Below are 17,966 nucleotides of genomic sequence, written 5' to 3' on the forward strand. Positions count from 1 at the left end.
GAAAACATCACGTCACTCTTGGATATCTCCTCCTTTAATGACTTAATGCCATTTCAACAGGCTAACACGCGATAGGGAATAGCTGAGATGTTTTTGTGACATTGCAAAAGCGCTGTTGGAGACCAAGCCTGCCTGTGATGCTGCTGAAGGGCTCTTGGCCACAAGCCAAAGCCAACAACCACCAGCCAGCGTCTCTCTCAATCTTAAAAACAAAACAACAAGCGCGCGCACGCAGCGTAAAGGAACAGCAGTGACGCGAGCGCCATCTAGCGTCGCATCTTCGAATACATGCAGAACAGATGTAACGTTAAAGGAGAACTCCGGTCAATTTTAACATTGAGCTCATTTTTTTGTACATTTGGAGTGCTGTCAATACAGAGAACAACGACAAAAATCAGTGTTGCCTACACCGAGTTATTCTATTTTTAAAACGTGCACCCTGTTGACTTCAATGGGGCAAGTAACAGTTACTAAACCTGCTTTTAGCCTCTTAACATCCTTGATGTGTCATTACAAGTGCACAGAAAATGTGAGTGATTCCTTCAGAGTGAGTGTAGGCAGCACCGATTTTTGTCGTTGTTCTCTGTATTGACAGCACTCCAAATGTACAAAAAAAATGAGCTCAATGTTAAAATTGACCGGAGTTCTCCTTTAAACGCCATTTGAGATATTGAGGCCTGGTTTCACAGACAGGATAAGGCCTTAGTTCAGTTAGGACATTTAAGTAGCTTTTATAAATGTGCCTTAGAAAAACAAAAAACAAAAAAAAAACCCACCTTTTTCCTGGTGTGCATCTTGAGACAAAACAATGGCACTGACAGAATTTAAGATAAGCTAGTTGATTTCAGTTAAAACAGCTCACATGCATTTTAGTCTGGGACAAGGCTTAATGCTTGTCTGTGAAACCCAGGGGTAAATATATGTGTACACGTGATTTTACACATTTAGTACTATTAATTTTGTTATACATTATTATAATACAATACAAAATAGGCTATGTGATCCCACAGTTTCAAGCTTAACATCTTAGGTTTGGCATACCTAATGACAAGAAGGAGCTGCTTTCACAGTGATATGATTTTATTTTTTGTACAGATTTTATTTTTTACTAGCATTTCATTCATAAGATAATGGTCACATTAAGGCGAAAAGAAATCAAACGATTAGCTCCCTCTTCACAGTTCATTAAAATAGATTGTGCAATTAAAAACATCTAATTTACAAAACACAAATCACTCTCATACTGACAGATATCAACATACAGTTCCTGAATGACAAATTTTACGGAGGTTTCTTTCAGCAGCTTCCAATAACTGGTTGTTGACATCATGACATTGCACTCATTGACAAGGGCCATTTCTCTTTCCTTAAATTTTTTAAAATTGGTCTGGACAGCACAGATCACAGATTTGGTCCAATGCATAAATCTATGTATTATAATGCATAGCTTTAATATTTTAACAATCCAGCAGTTAGCAAATAAAATGTGGAAATTGTCCTCTATTGTACAACTATCCCTTTTGTTTCAACATTAACAAATATCATATACATATATTTAACTATTTAATGGGGTCATAACATTACTGGTAATTACTTTATTTAAAGTCTTTATAACTTGGTCACCATTTTGGTCATCAACTTTATAACTAAGTCACCATATATTGAGTCCTAAAGAGTGACAAAATCTAATCTACAATCTCTTGAAAATGTTGCCAATCAGGACATGAACGGGAAGTAAGCCTTCAAGGAATTTTTAAAAAGGGAAGTTTTACCTCCAACTATTAATAGATGTGTATAGTTTATGTGAAGCTACTTCCTCATCATGTGGTGTGATGCATCCATGTCATTGCAAGAGAGATTACCAGCATTAATAAACATACAATAAGTTCATATGCAGCATATGAGAGAACATGTCAAAATATGGAATATTTCTATTTTTAAAAATCCATTTGTCACACTCCAGGACTATTTAAACGAACTAGCAAAAAGTTGATCAAAAGTAGTGGAAAAACTGAGTGACCATTTAAACAAACACTTTCTCTTATTAAAATGAGAATATTTTCAGTCTAAAATCTTGATGTTGGAAAAAAAAATTATGTCCATTGTGAACATACCAAGTGACAATGTTCATAGCTGCGTCATATTTGAGTTTGGCACAAGTGGTGGTAATCTCATACAAATTCATTTATTATATTAGTAAATTTATGCACTGGCTTTTAGATGCATATCTTGAATAAACACATGTGAATGTAATGTTTCTGCACAATCAATCAGAGCTCGGTGAACGCAGGATTATTTGATCCACACAAAGCCAATTTGTGTCCCAAAGTTGAGTCCATCTCTTACATGTGAGAAGAATAATTCAGGATGGCATGAAGTGCACAGTGTGGATTCAGACTGATGTAGGATCCCGATGTCCTCGATGTGTGCAGGTTTAATCCCACCTCTCTCCAGCAGAATTCTAAAAGACAAAGCATGATTGGTTGGTTGATATGATGCAGTTTAATAGATGCAAGATAAAGTAACATTCTTAGAATTATCTTAAAGAAAAAAAGTTTAAAAAAAATATTTTTTAGAAATTATAATAAGCTTAATTTTAATAGTGCAAGCTACTTAAAGTGCTTTACATAGTTAAACCAACCTTCACAGTGTTATTTTAGTATTATTGAGATTGCAGACAGCAACATAGTGTCGGCCCAGATTCGGCCCACATCTGGTACATACGGCCCAGAAATGGGCCGGATCTGGGCCGACTCTGTGTTGCTGTCTGGGTCATACTATTATAGGGTTTATTACTAATATTCTCCTTTTTTGAATGAATGAAATTATATTAAAATGAGAAATGTTTAATTTCAGGTACATTTATTTTATTTCAAGTAATGAAAAGGATTTAATTAACTATAATAACCCTGTGAAATCTGGGAGGAGCGAAGATTACACTTCGGAGTATATATGTTAAAAGATCAAATCAATGAAAAGTCTACCATTGGAATTAATGCTGGCCCACATTAAAAGATTTTTAAACTCTTATCAGATTTTCAAAATGTGAGAGACCAAACATGACAATAAAAAACTCTGATTTACAGTAACAGTTTTGTTCCTATAGTGTGCGAAGTGCCGCGATGTGACCAGGGGTGCGTCTCAATCAGTTCCTTAGCTTCCTAGCTCGTGAATCAGTATATCCCGTAGATGAATACGGCGCTGGTAAGAACATAAAGGATGCTAATGACTTTTCCAGGACAAAATCCTCATTGTACAACATCACTACTGGTATTTATGAACAACATTCATTTTTAATGTTATTTAAAATACAACATGGTAAATACTTCGCTTGTTACATATATACGTGCGACATTTCAGCCGTAAATCAATGTTAAATATTAGCTAGATTCTAGATCTAGAGGTGTATGTTTATGCTTAATTATAATTAAATAATGGTTTGTATTTTCGAAAACATCTATCGCATGTCATTATGTGCAGTGAGTTGGCTCACATGATTTAAGTTTCGTGCTTCAGAACTTCCGTTAAGGGAACATAGGGAACATCGATGCCCCCTGGGTTTCACAGTGTATTGATAAATTTAGAATTTGATTGAAAGGATAGACCCTTGAGATGTAACATCTCATTTTCGAGGGGGTCCCATTTTTTAAATTATTATTATTTATTTTTTTTTTTTAGGGAGCGAACGTTTCAGTGCACTGGAAGGATTTTGAGATTGAGCCCATCAAATCGCCAACTCTCTGATCAGTGCCCTGACTACTGAACTAGGGAGCTGATTGAGACACAGCCCAAGACAGCACAACACACACTAACAGAGTCCCAAATGTAAACACTGGAAATCTCGCAAAATCTCTTGCGGTCAAACGTGACTTTGGTGTTAAACAAACATGGCAGACGACGGGCAGGAAGATAATGGTGTTTGGACTGATTTTGTGTTAGGTTTGGGCGAAGTTGTGTTATTGGAAGAAGTCATTGTCTTCCGTCAGCTTTTTTCTAATTGGGTATCGTTTCATTCCACGTGATAATCTACAGAGTGCCTGCGAGAACAAAAGAACTTTTGATCTTAAATATTCAACATGTAGGAAATTTACGATTTGAGATCTGTGCGACCCAGATGTTTTTCCGAGCAGATTCAATCACTCTTAATACACATCACACCACAGGAAAATCAATAAAATAATCTGTAGAACCATCAAGATTATCGGGACAAAGATTGTCGGAATTGGGCCTAAAATCGGCGTGATTATCTTGTAGTGTGTGGGTGTCTTTAAACCGCGCTCAGACTACAGGAGTTTCAGGCAGATTTAAGCCTGATTTATGCCCTCCCGACATTCTGAGAAAAAATAGTGTCCAGGGCATCAGGCTGTTCTATATTTCCGAAAATATATTTCCCATATATGAGTGATCAATATATTAGATGGTTTAACATTATATTTGAAAATACACAGAATAATATGTGGTGTTAATATATTACAATATATTGAATAATACATAAGGAATTGCCGCTTTCATATATTGAAAAATATGTGACAATATATTTACTAATATATCATAATGTATGTGATTTTATATTCAGTTATATTCAGTATATTCATAATATATAGATGTATATGTGATCAGATATGGTACTACTGCATGTGTAATAAATTGCATTTAATATATAATGTTGAACATTAATTCTTTACATTATAAATGTTTCATATTTTCAAGCTAGCTGACAACAGCACAAGCACACCTGCATATTCTAAAGTGTTTGACCAAGAGATCATCCCTTTGCTGAGAAATACACAGCCATTACTTATACAATTTAGTGATTTTAATGTTAAAGATTTTAGGCCAGTTGTCAGCTGAACCACAGGCTCTAATCTTCAGCACAACGGTAACCCCAAAAACTCACACATAGTGACCGGCTTTAGTCTGCATACATGTGTGCGTCCACTTTCCCCAGGGAAATCATCAGTATTTGTTTCTGCTAATATTCTAACAGAGATATATTGCCTTTTACATACATAAATCACCTTCATTCTTGAGGTGTTCGTTACTGTGAGTCACTTCAGGGAATGACTTGACCTACGTGAGTGACAAAGAGGACTGAGGGATCAATAAAACAGGTCTCTGGAGAACAGTTGGAGTCAAACCAGGATTGACCTTTGACCTTTACCTGGTTGCGAGTCTGATGTCGACATAAGGTGTAGATGAGTCCATGTTTCTAACACAGTCTGGATGTATGGCGTGAAACTCTCCGGCCGAATCTTTCTCCAGAGTAAAGCAGCATGGCCCAACAGAAGGCCCGATCACACACACAATGTCTGCAGGACTGCTGCCAAACTCTGACACCATGGCGTTCACTGTTGCCATGGCAATCCCCATTAGGGTCCCCTTCCAGCCTGGGACACACACAAGAAATACCAGATAAACACTTGTTCCATTATGCTATAGCTGGTCACATCATTTCTGGCATAGATGTTATCTATAAACACAGAAAATGATTATTTTTTTCTGAGCTCTTACAAAGTGTTTCAGAAAGCTGCAAAGGCTGCAAAATGCTAATATTTTTCTGAACTTATAACAAAAAATTGTTGCCCTCTACTGCTCTCTGTGACAACTTTGGGAAGTTTTTTGTTGATAAGATCACAACTTTAAGATCTCAGTTGTCTAACTCTGTATATACTATGCATGATGTTCCATTATGTTCTTCCATCTGGTCTGAGTTTGAGCCGATTGATCTGGACTCACGTAATGAAATTGTCGGTCACCTAAAACCTACTATCTGTCCTCAGGATATTATTCCACCTTTTTTCCTGAGACAAATTATGGACACAGTTGCTCCTGGCCTGTTACTTGTAATTAACAAATGCCTGTCTACTGGTTCCTTCCCTAACAGTCTTAATGTTGCTGTGGTGACACCGTATCTTAAAAAAACTAATTTGGATCCTTCCTCTCTCTCTAACTTCCGTCCTATTTCTAATTTACCTTTTATTTCGAAGATCCTTGAGAGAGTTGCACTGACCCAATTACAATCATACTTGTCTGTAAATTCTCTCCATGAAACGTTTCAATCTGGTTTTAAAGCTTTACACAATACTGAATCTGCCCTTTTAAGAGTTTCAAGCGATATTTTCACAGAAACTGATTCTGGGAAATCAATGGCTTTAGTTTTATTAGATTTGAGTGCTGCATTTGATTTAGTCGACCATGAGGTCCTGTTGAGACGTCTGGAGATATCTGTGGGCTTTCGAGACGTAGTCTTACAGTGGTTCCATTCTGATCTGACCAAAAGCTGTTTTAGTGTTCGTATTGGTCATCAGTCCTCCTCTAGTGTACAGTACCTCTAAACTGTGGAGTCCCACAGGGATCAATCCTCAGGCCGGTATTGTTTACCATGTATATGTTACCTCTGGCTTTCATTTTTAATAAATACGGAGTATCCTTTCATCTACTGTATATGCTGATGATACTCAGATCTATTTTCCTTTAAAACATAACGATAAAAATGGTTTAGAACTCCTGTTGGCCTGTTTAAATGACCTTAAGCTTTGGCTTTCAAGTAATTTTCTAAATTTAAACAAAAATAAAACTGAAATAATTCTATTTGGGCCCAAGGAAAACTGTGTGCTTGATGTTGACCCTGGTTCTCTTGCCCCACATGAAACTCAATGCGCTAGAAATCTGGGCTTTCTGTTTGATCACAACTTAAAATTTGAGAAACAGATCAGTACTGTTGTAAAATCATGCTTTTTTCACCTTCGCCAACTCTCTAAAGTGAAACCTTTTTTAACTCAGAGTAATTTCCAAACAGTGATTCATGCTTTCGTAACATCTCGACTAGACTATTGTAATTCACTTTATTTTGGTGTCTCTCAGTGTTCCCTCTCCCGTCTACAGATAGTGCAAAACGCAGCTGCTAGACTCCTCACTGGGACCCACAAGTATGAGTCGATCACCCCTATTTTATCCAAACTGCACTGGCTACCTGTCAAATTCAGAATTGATTTTAAAATTGTATTATTTGTTTATAAAGCCCTGAACAAATTGGCCCCTCAGTACCTGACCGATCTACTTTGTCCGTACACTCCTTCTAGAACCCTGAGATCCAGTGATCACTGTCTACTCATTGTGCCTAGATCCAGACTTAAAAAACGAGACGATCGCGCTTTTGCGACTGCAGGCCCAAAACTTTGGAACAGTCTACCTCTCTACATTAGATTAGCTCCCTCTGTTTCCACCTTCAAATCTTATTTATTTTCTTTGACTTTTAATACTCCTTGATTCAGATACGATTATCGCTTATTTATTGTTTTGTGTTACTTTATTTGTTGTTTTATTATTATTATTATTATTTTTTTCCTTCTGTTCTGTACAGCACTTTGGTCAGCTTGTTTTTTTAACTGTGCTTTATAAATAAATATTGTATTGTACTGTATTACACTGTATGTATCTAACTCTGAAATAGCATGAACAAGGATTACGTAAGCACAGCACTGAGAAAAACTCAATTACATTAACCCTTCACGGAGTACTCCAATTACTGAATTTCACATAAAACACATTGATTTATATGTCTGTCAGTCATGAATGTTCTGCGGTCTGATTGAAAATGCACTCATTTGGAAGAGCCTGCAATGCTATCACGCAGACGAAACTTGAGTCGCGCTTATTATATGATGACATAATATACTTCTTATATTACTTCTTATATAATATACTTCTTATATTATATGTACTTTAATTTAATATATGTGTGTATTGTACTGTATATAACGTGTGTTTATATAAATATTCAATTATTATTCATTTAAACCATGTAAATTGTGATTTTTGAAAACACTAAACTGAGTGATAAATGTCTGTTCTGATGTCTAATATAAAAATAACACATTTTGGTTAGATATGTATTTTATCTTGGTTAACCATAATCATGATAATTGCACTGTCACTGTCGAGAGTCTCATGCACTTTATACCCCTCAAACAACCCTGTTTAAAACTATGGAAGCCTGTTTCTGCCATGGAATTAAAAAAAGTATATTTTTGTGTGTAATTGTGACTTCTGACAATTCTGACTGTTTTCTAGCAATTGCAAGTTATAAAGCCCGAAATGTGTAATAAATACTCGTTATAATTATGAGAAAAAAAGGCACAATTGCGAAATATATGAAAAAAATATAAACTCACAATTTTTTCTCGCAATTGTGTCTATATCTCACAATTCTGACTTTATAACTTGCAGAAAAACTTTAGAACTCTGACTTTAGAACTCGCAACTGCAAGTCTATATCTCACAATAGTGAGAAAAAAAGTCAGAATTGTGAGATAAAAAGTTGCAATTACTTTTTTCGTGGCGGAAACAAGCTTCCATACAAAACACACCTGGGACTAAATACAATAGAGTTAAAACAATTCAGCAAATTTATGATTCTTATGATCTATAAAACTCTTGCAGTAAATGCTTATGCTTTAATAGGTATAAACAGGAAGCGGGCGCACGCACACATTGTCTTTCACTTCGGAGCCGAGTTTCTATGAGACTTTTTGTCTATCAGAATCAGCCTTTGAAGACTTCAAAAAGAGGATCATCTCTCTGTTCCTGTGTTGGTGTGACGGCGCGATCAGCGGTGGCCGCGAGCATTGCAGCTCTCAACTGCTGTTTCACAGCACTGTGTTTGTGTTTGTGTGTGTGTGTGTGTCGGTTCGGTGGGCGTTTCCTCTGTGTGTGCATTCACACTGCGGCTACCCCTGGGTGCCTCAACACAAAAGAGAGTTTTCTAAATCCTTTTTTATTTTTACTAAAAGAGCAACACAAGCGTGACCCTGCGTCTTTTTCAAGATGTCATTCCGCTTGTGCGTTTCTGGATGCCGTCGTTCCCTGGCGCCAGCAGATGGCCACAGCAGTTGCCTCTCGTGTTTGGGCATTCAACACGCTGAGGCAGCTTTTGTGAATAGTTCATGTTCCCATTGCGGGAATATGACTATCGCAGCGCTTAGATCGAGACTCGCTTACCTCAAGGGAGGTGCAGTCCCCTCGCCTATGCCCCGATCTAGTGTCTATTCTGCCCCGCAGAATAGACCTACTTCAGTGCATGACCAGGGTGATCTGAGGATTACCGTGAGGGCTTCCCCGTCGAGTCATCCTCCGCGGGCCCCTCAGCAACCATCCAGGCCTCAGCGCGGAGCAAGCCGTAGGAAGCCGACCCCGCCCGTCCAGGCCGCTGCCAAACCAGGAGGCAAGCGACGGTGCAAACGACCCTGAGACGGGCGGCCCGGAGGTGGATCAAGTTGCTCTTCAGGAGATGGCGAAGGCGCCACTCCTTCCCCCGGTGGAGGGCCGGGCGGAGAATCTTTTGTTTCCTTTTCTTTTTGTTCCGCCACTGACCCACGGGTCAGTGGTACCCACATTTTCAAAAAAAGAGCAATTTCTGAAACCTCTGGGCCCCAAGAGGGCGCGCTTGGCAGTCGACGACGCCGCCATGCCTTGTCACTCCCCAGCCCCTCTTTCATCGCCAGCAGGCAGCAGTGGCTGTGTCCTGGACGCACTGACGCCTCCGCACACCCGCTCTGCCCCTCGACGGAAGCAGGTATGTGTTGCACCACACACTCAGACCCCACTTCGGGCCGCTGTGCCGTCCGAGTCGGGTCCCTGCATTCCGCCGCGCTGCCCCACCCCGGGTACGTCTGTGGTGCCGTTAGTCCCGCTTGCTCGGTCTCTGGGAGCCTGGTTAACGCTTCCCAGCCCGTCTCGCTGGCTCATCCGTACCGTCAGACTCGGCTATGCGATTCAGTTCGCCCGGCGCCCCTCTGCTTTCAGGGGCATTCTGTTCACCCGTGTTCTGGCGGACAATGCCCCGGTGCTCAGGGCGGAGATTGCAGTCCTACTGGCGAAGGACGCGATCGAGCCGGTCCCTCCAGCCGATATGAAGACCGGCTTCTACAGCCCGTACTTCATTGTACCCAAGAAAGGTGGTGGGTTACGACCAATCTTGGACCTGCGCGTCCTGAACCGGTCCCTTCACAGGCTACCGTTCAAGATGCTTACGCAGAAACGCATTTTCAAATGCATCCGTCCCCAAGATTGGTTTGCAGCGATCGACCTGAAGGACGCGTACTTTCATGTCTCGATTCTCCCTCGACACAGACCGTTTCTCCGCTTTGCGTTCGAGGGACGGGCATATCAGTACAAGGTCTTACCCTTCGGGCTGGCCCTGTCGCCCCGCGTCTTCACGAAAGTCGCGGAGGCGGCCATTGCTCCCATGTGCGAGCGTGGTGTTCGCATCCTCAACTACCTCGACGACTGGCTTATTCTGGCCCAGTCGAGAGAGCAGTTGTGCGAACACAGGGACATGGTGCTCAGTCACCTCAGCCACCTAGGGCTTCGGGTCAACTGGGAAAAGAGCAAACTCACCCCCGGGCAGAGGATCTCTTTTCTCGGTATGGAGTTGGACTCGATCAGCATCACAGCGCGCCTCACCGAGGCCCGTGTCCAGTCAGTGTTGAACTGCGTGAGCACGCTCAGACGCAGAACAGCGGCACCACTGAAACTGTTTCAGAGGCTCCTGGGGCATATGGCATCTGCAGCCGCGGTTACGCCGCTCGGATTGCTTCATATGAGGCCGCTCCAACACTGGCTCCACGATCGAGTCCCGAGATGGGCGTGGCAGAGCGGCTCGTGCCGGGTCCAAGTGACCCCGCACTGTCGCCAAACTCTCAGCTTGTGGTCGGACCCTTCGTTCCTGCGGGCAGGTGTTCCCCTGGAACAAGTGTCCAGGCACTCTGTGGTCTCCACGGATGCCTCTACCACCGGCTGGGGGGCCACGTACAACGGGCATGCAGCTTCAGGCCTGTGGACGGGGCCTCAACTGCATTGGCACATCAACTGCCTCGAGTTGTTAGCAGTACGTCTTGCACTGAGCCGTTTCAAAACGCTGCTTCTAGGCAAGCACGTACTGGTCCGTACGGACAGCACTGCGACCGTTGCGTACATCAACCGCCAAGGTGGTCTACGTTCCCGCCGCATGTCACAACTCGCCCGCCATCTCCTCCTCTGGAGTCAGAAGCATCTGAGGTCGCTTCGTGCCGTTTACATTCCGGGCCTGCTCAACCGTGCAGCCGACGAGCTCTCACGGCAGCAGGTGCTACCGGGAGAATGGCGACTCCATCCCCAGGTGGTCCAGCTGATTTTCGGGCGCTTCGGGACCGCACAGGTAGATCTGTTTGAGAACCCCCGATCTTGCTCGATCAGAGCCGTGCTTTCCTTCCTGCAAGAAGGGTTGGAGCGAAGGCTGTCTCCCTCCACCCTTAAAGTGTATGTTGCCGCTATTGCTGCACATCACGATGCTGTTGATGGTAAGTCTTTAGGAAAGCATGACCTGATCGTCAGGTTCCTGAGGGGAGCGAGGAGACTGAATCCTCCTCGCCCACTCTCTATACCCTCTTGGGACTTGTCTCTGGTCCTTTCGGCACTTCAGAGACCACCCTTTGAGCCTCTGCAATCAGCTGAGTTAAAAATTCTGTCCTGTAAGACAGTACTCCTGGTTGCATTGGCCTCTATCAAGAGGGTAGGGGACCTGCATGCATTTTCGGTCGACGAATCGTGCCTAGAATTCGGCCCGGATAACTCTCACGTCATCCTGAGACCCCGGCCCGGATACGTGCCCAAGGTTCCTACCACTCCCTTCCGGGACCAGGTAGTGAACCTGCAAGCGCTGCCTTCGGAGGAGGCAGACCCAGCCCTGGCTTTTCTCTGTCCCGTTCGCGCTCTGCGTCTGTACGTGGACAGAACGCAAAGCCTCAGGACCTCAGATCAGCTCTTCGTCTGTTACGGAGGCCAGCAGAAAGGGAAGGCTGTCTCCAAGCAGAGGATGGCCCACTGGATAGTGGATGCCATCGCCTTGGCTTACGAAGCCCAAGGCGTGCCCTGCCCGCCTGGGTTGAAAGCCCACTCCACTAGGAGTGTCGCTTCTTCCTGGGCGCTGGCTCACGGCGCCTCGCTGACAGACATCTGTAGAGCTGCGGGCTGGGCGACACCTAACACGTTCGCTAGGTTTTATAGCTTACGTGTTGAGCCGGTTTCTTCCTGTGTGCTCGCTTCTACTAGCCGGTAACACCGAAGTTCCCGCTCTAGTGTCGGCTTGCTGCGCCACTCCCTTCCTAGGAACGGATACGTGCGCTTTTTACTCCAGTCGAGTTCCCCATTGGCGAACCCTGTGAGTTCCTCCGCACCCCTTCGGCAGTCGGACGTTGCGGAGCGTCCGACGCCAGGCCTAGTGCTCGTATGCTTGTGTAACTTGTGCTAGGCTGGGTTCCATATGTGGTGATCCCTGCGGCGATCCCATATGTGTATTCTTCCACGACCAGTTCCCTGCGGTGAGCCCGTGTCTTCCCTTGGCAGAGTCTGCTCTGCCGTCACTGTCCGGTGTGTCTCCCCCTTCGGGTGGAGCCACCCCAGTGACATTCCATATGTCGCACTGCCCCTTCGGCCAGTCCATATGTGTATTCTCCACATGTTACCTCCCTTCGGGCAGGATGTGGCTCCGCAGCGTTCTTTCCCCTGGAGAGGTACGCTTTCCCAGTGTTATCCAAGAGTTCCGCTGTGTGGGGTATAATGGAACAGCAGTTGAACTCCCTCTACGCAGATCTTCCGCCCCAGCAGTTGGGGGTCTGAGAGTCTTGCGTAGGGCGCTGGATGTGGCAGCAACCGTGGCGTTTTCCATGGGATCCCAATTACGTCGTCACGTCGACGTTACGTCGAACGTGAGCGACTGAAAGGGAACGTCTCGGTTACTGATGTAACCCTCGTTCCCTGAAGGAGGGAACGGGAGACGTAACGTCCCGTCGCCACCGTTGCTGACCATCGCTGCATGGCCGTCACAAATCTCGGCTCCTCAGCGAAAAACAATGTGTGCGTGCGCCCGCTTCCTGTTTATACCCGCGCGGCGGGGCGGGGCGCGTGACGCGATTCACGCACGCCAACGTTCATTGGCTCGTTCTGTAGACACTCGAAGTTGATAGGGCTCCCTGAAGTGATCCCAATTACGTCGTCACGTCGACGTTACGTCTCCCGTTCCCTCCTTCAGGGAACGAGGGTTACATCAGTAACCGAGACGTTTCTTGGAGTTGTTATTTATACTGCCAAAAAACTCAGATTTAATGTACCTTGTAATTTAAATAAATGAGATTTTTATTACAGGATTGTCACAATATCAGTGGTCACTCTATACTTTATATCTGTAAGGTGACAAATAAGCTCAATTAAACTGCTTGAGCCTCAACTCATTTTCACTGCGTTTATTTTTTTCAAGCTACTTTAGTACTGGAGTGAAGTGCAATGACCGGTGGGTAAATTTCCTTCCCCACTTCCAGTGAAGTGATATTATTCTCTTATTCCCTTTATGGCGTTCGCAGTGCCATGCAAATTAGTCCAATGAATGGAACGCATTCTTGAATTGAATCACTATAAGGTTATGCAGAACTAACCATAATATAACAATTACGGTATTATTGAGTGTATTTAGGTGAGTTAAACCTGTCAAGAAAAAATGTCATATTTCACCCTAACGAAAGTAGAAATTATATCTATTTTTTAAGAAAATCAATTTGTAGGAGCATTGCATTGTGATGAGACTAACCTGCATGTGCCACTCCAATGACCTTTCTCACGGGGTCAGTGAAGAGCAATGGCATGCAATCGGCCCCTGGAGCCGCTATGACAACTCCCACCTGATTGGTCACCATCCCGTCGTAACTGTCGGGGGCCGGTTTGCCCATCACCCACACATCACTGGCATGATTGCACTGAAGTCAATAACACATGCAATATGTAGAAAATGTTTAGTGTGAAAGATCAATGAGTGAGCCAGAACTTCTTTGGCAGAATGTAGAAATGCAGTGGTATGTGTTTAAAGTTCTGATATGCTGCTTGCTCTTAGACTGACTTCCTCATATTTTCTTTGTGGTAAAGTACCTTTATGAGGTTGAACTGCTGAGGGGTAAAGCCAGCCTGCAGGCCGAGCCGGCGCAGGTTCTCGGACACCACAGCTCTGGGGTCTTTGCGCCGAGGGTTACAGAAGAGGTTCAGTGAGCTCAGGGTGCTGATGTAGGAGATTCCTCCAGTACGAGTGGTGAAGCCATGACCAAAGCAGTCTGTGAATGAGAAGGAAATAGATATATTAGCTGCTTCTTTGTCTCTGCTTACTCTTAACTTTCTCACAGCAACACTCGCTGGCTGTGTTTCCTTCACTATCTGTTCCAATTATCCATTAATCCCACAAAGCCTAATTGAACAAATTTAACACATGAATTTCCAAGGCGTCTAAATGATCAACATTATCAAAACTTTGCTGGGAAACCCGTTGTACACAATCTACTGCATGCCTTCTGCCCACTAATTAGTGTATACTTTCTCAGGAAGACAAAAAAAGGAGGCTTTTTAGTAATTGCAAAAATGTCCCTCTTCAGGTTTTGTTATACATGTCTTTTTGCGTTAAAATCTTGTAAAACGTAATAACTTTTATATTGTTTGAATATTTTTGAATGAACACTTTCTGGACTGAAGTAACTTAGGTTTACTTGATACATACATACTAATTAAAAAAAAAAAAATCTTAAAATGTATGTATCAAATATGATACAACAGGCTTTTGGGGAGCATTTATTTGTTCATCTGTCAATCATCATTGTATTGCATTGCATTATATATTTAGCAAACACTGATTTTATCATAAAACTATTTAAATATCATCTTAAAACAAAGTATAGAGTGACCACTGATATTGTGACAATCCTGTAATAAAAATTTAATTTATTTAAATTAAAAGGTACATTCAATCTGAGTTTTTTGGCCATAAAATAACAATATCTCCACCAAACTGCATATTTTTGCTCAATTTGGGTCTATGAATAAAATGAGGTGTTTTTTCCTCCTTAATACGAGCTTCATATTCAGCTATATCATACAAGGGCCATAAAACATACAAAAAACATAAAACACATTCACAAACTTTGTTTAGATTTTTTTTTGATTTTTTTTCTATTTTTGTAGATTTTAAATGAACAGTTCCATTAAAAAAATATATTGTTTTTCTTACTATTATTTCATATGTCAGCATTTACAGCTTTAATAATAATATTATTTATCAATAATTAAATGTATTAATACTATGAAATAATAGTAAGATTTATTTTTTTAATTTTTAATAAACTGTTCCATTTAAAAAGCTATGCCAGGCTTTACAGCTTTAATCATAATAATAATAATTTTATTAATAATTTAAATAGCATTTTATTGTATTTAGCTTTATAAATAAAAATAATAAATTCGTATGTAAACAATTTATGTATAACCAAACTAATTTCAAACATTTAAGCATAAGCATTTACAACTAAAGTTTTAAAGATCAAAATAATAATAAATTCACTGAATATTTGTAACTGTATTACTGCATATTTATTATTCCAAATTAAACTATGCCAGCCCTCAATCTCATATAGTTCCTGTTTTGTAGACAGTGAACATAACTTTCACATTTTTACTATATTACTAGTTCGTTAAAAAGCATGCAAAGTAAATAATAACGAATAGTACATACTCAAGTATAACCTCTAAGGTAAAATACGCGTATAATGTGATCATGAAGACGAACACCGCCAACCTGAAATTACAGAAGACTTGAGAGGTGTAATATCTCCTTTGACCGCTGGGAGGCGCTGTAGAAACGTGCAGAGCTCGTGTTTAGCGTCAGCTGCCTGCTGAGTGCTGATGCCTGTGTGTGTGCAGATACCCAGGGGACACGAGTCACAGGGCACACTGTCATATATCATACTGTATTCAAAACTATATGCAGAAGTGAAGAGGATCTCCTGGTAGACCTGAAACAATGCTCTCCCGTGGCTCGAGGTCATGATCTTCACATTACTAATGTCCTCTTTGTCTATAGCCTGTTTGAATGAGTATAACGAGGCAGAAAGAGAGCTTTTGCACAGGACCTGTGGGGAATTGCTGAAACCGATAAACATCTCCAGAACAGAGCTTCTTGGAAATCTGTCAGTCCCCACGGAGCTCTCTGGATCCGCTATGACGAAGACCGGTTCCTGTGAGCCATTCCCGGTCAGTGCACAAAACTTGCTGATGCGCCTTTCAACACAGATGTCGTATTCTGAACTGCAGATATGTGTGAGATCCACAAGAGTAACTGCAGACATTATCGCACACAGACACGCTTTCTTCGCTCTCTCTGGGATGGAAGTTATGTGGACGTGCAAACATACCACACCTGGTTATATGAGTTACAAACGAGGAACTTTTTTTTATTTACCACGAAAATAAAATTTCCTCTGTCCCAACCACTTCCTGAAAAGAGTGTAGCGCCGCCCTCAGTGGAAACTCCTCACCAGACGAGCGCCTCATACAGCCATTGACTTATTTCTCACGCGACGTATGATAGACATTTCTCAGCTGCAGAATTTCCAGTCAGTTGCTACAGTTTGGTGCGTTTTCATTTTACCCGGTGTCTGGCTGTTTTCTTCTTCTTCTTTTTTTTAGACATGCAGGCTGTCAGATGAGATATCCTCATAAACTTCCAGACGAGCGCCTCATGTAGGCTACAGCCATATTTATTTCTCACGCGACGTGATAGACATTTCTCAGATACAGAATTTCCAGTCAGTTGCTACAGTTTGGGGCGTTTTCATTTTACCCGTTATCTGGCTTTTTTTTCTTTTTTTTCTTTTTTTTTTAGACATGCAGGCTGTCAGATGAGATATCCTCATAAACTTCCACATTAAAGAGTGTACTGAGACTTAACTGACATTGTCAATGAACCTTGCATTGTGGCCATAAGAGTATAATATATGCCTATATATTTTTATATATGTATATATATATATATATATATATATATATATATATATATATACACACACAAACTTTTATATTAGAAGCAGTACAACGGGGGTAAAGGCACATTTGACTTCTCTTTTAAACTAGATGGCACAAAAATTCAGCTCGGCACTTTTCTTAAAGGTTTAGAGTTCACCCAAAAATGAAAATTATTACATAATTCACTCACCCTCAAGCCATCCTAGGTGTATATGACTTTTTTCTTTCAGCCAAACACAATCAGAGTTATATAAAAAAATAATTTGGCTCTTCAAAGCTTTATAATGGGAGTGAACAGTGCCTGAGTTTTTGAAGCGCAAAAAAGCACACCCATCCATCATAAAAGTAATCCATAAGGCTCCGGGGGCAAAGCAAATAAAGGCCTTCTGAAGCAAAGCAATGTGTTTTTGCAAGAAAAATATCCATATTTATTAACTTTATTAACTACAGTGCTATGCATAAGTTTAGACACCCATACTAAAGCTGACTAAAAAGAGGAATAAAAAATCATCTTTTGGAAACTGAACTTAATGCCTTAATTTAAAAAATTAGGAAAAATCCAACCTTTAAGGACACCAAATTTCTTTGTGAATGAATAATGTATCGTAAATAAATAAATATTCTTCCTTAAAATACAGGGTGCATAAGTTTGGACACCCCTATGTTAAATTCCCATAGAGACAGGCAGATTTTTATTTTTAAGTATTTTTTTTTTATTTATTTTTTAGGATACTATGCATCCTGATAAAGTTCCCTTGGCCTTTGGAATTAAAATAGCCCCACATCATCACATAGCCTTCACCATACCTAGAGATTGGCATGGTTTTATTTCAGTTAGCCTAATAGCTGGTTTGATTTGCATTGAGAGATGATCTTATGGAAAGTACCCCATGCCAATCTCTAGGTATGGTGAAGGCTATGTGATGATGTGGGGCTATTTTAGTTCCAAAGGCCAAGGGAACTTTATCAGGATGCATAGTATCCTAAAAATAAAATAAAAAAAAATACTTAAAAATAAAAATCTGCCTGCCTCTATGGGAATTTAACATAGGGGTGTCCAAACTTATGCACCCTGTATTTTAAGGAAGAACATTTAT

The 17,966-nt window shown here is 41.5% G+C and overlaps 1 protein-coding gene across 2 annotated transcripts; it reads right to left on the reverse strand.

Moving 5' to 3' along the window:
• Nucleotides 1–1,060: 1,060 nt before the first annotated feature.
• On the reverse strand, nt 1,061–16,786 carry lacc1 (laccase (multicopper oxidoreductase) domain containing 1). Of its 2 annotated transcripts, XM_081369571.1 has the most exons (6): nt 15,644–16,786; nt 13,957–14,135; nt 13,622–13,787; nt 5,162–5,387; nt 5,019–5,070; nt 1,061–2,461 (listed from the first exon to the last, which is right to left on the reverse strand). In XM_081369571.1, the coding sequence occupies exons 1-5, from the start codon at nt 16,191–16,193 to the stop codon at nt 5,049–5,051; spliced, it is 1,143 nt and encodes a 380-aa protein (XP_081225697.1). In that variant the 5' UTR covers nt 16,194–16,786; the 3' UTR covers nt 1,061–2,461; nt 5,019–5,048. The 2 variants fall into 2 exon arrangements, with proteins under 2 accessions (XP_081225697.1, XP_081225696.1); XM_081369570.1 differs by lacking the exon at nt 5,019–5,070.
• Nucleotides 16,787–17,966: the final 1,180 nt, after the last annotated feature.

This window comes from Scardinius erythrophthalmus (genome assembly GCF_964197995.2).
Source record: "Scardinius erythrophthalmus genome assembly, chromosome: 6".
Classification (NCBI taxonomy): Eukaryota; Metazoa; Chordata; class Actinopteri; order Cypriniformes; family Leuciscidae; genus Scardinius; species Scardinius erythrophthalmus.

Coding starts and splice junctions, on each gene's coding strand:
- lacc1 (XM_081369570.1), bottom strand. CDS start 16,193: ATGTCTGCAGTTACTCTTGTGGATCTCACACATATCTGCAGTTCAGAA. Junction 14,136..15,643: donor CAAGTCTTCTGTAATTTCAG/GTTGGCGGTGTT, acceptor TCTCATTCACAG/ACTGCTTTGGTCATGGCTTC. Junction 13,788..13,956: donor AGCAGTTCAACCTCATAAAG/GTACTTTACCAC, acceptor TATTGACTTCAG/TGCAATCATGCCAGTGATGT.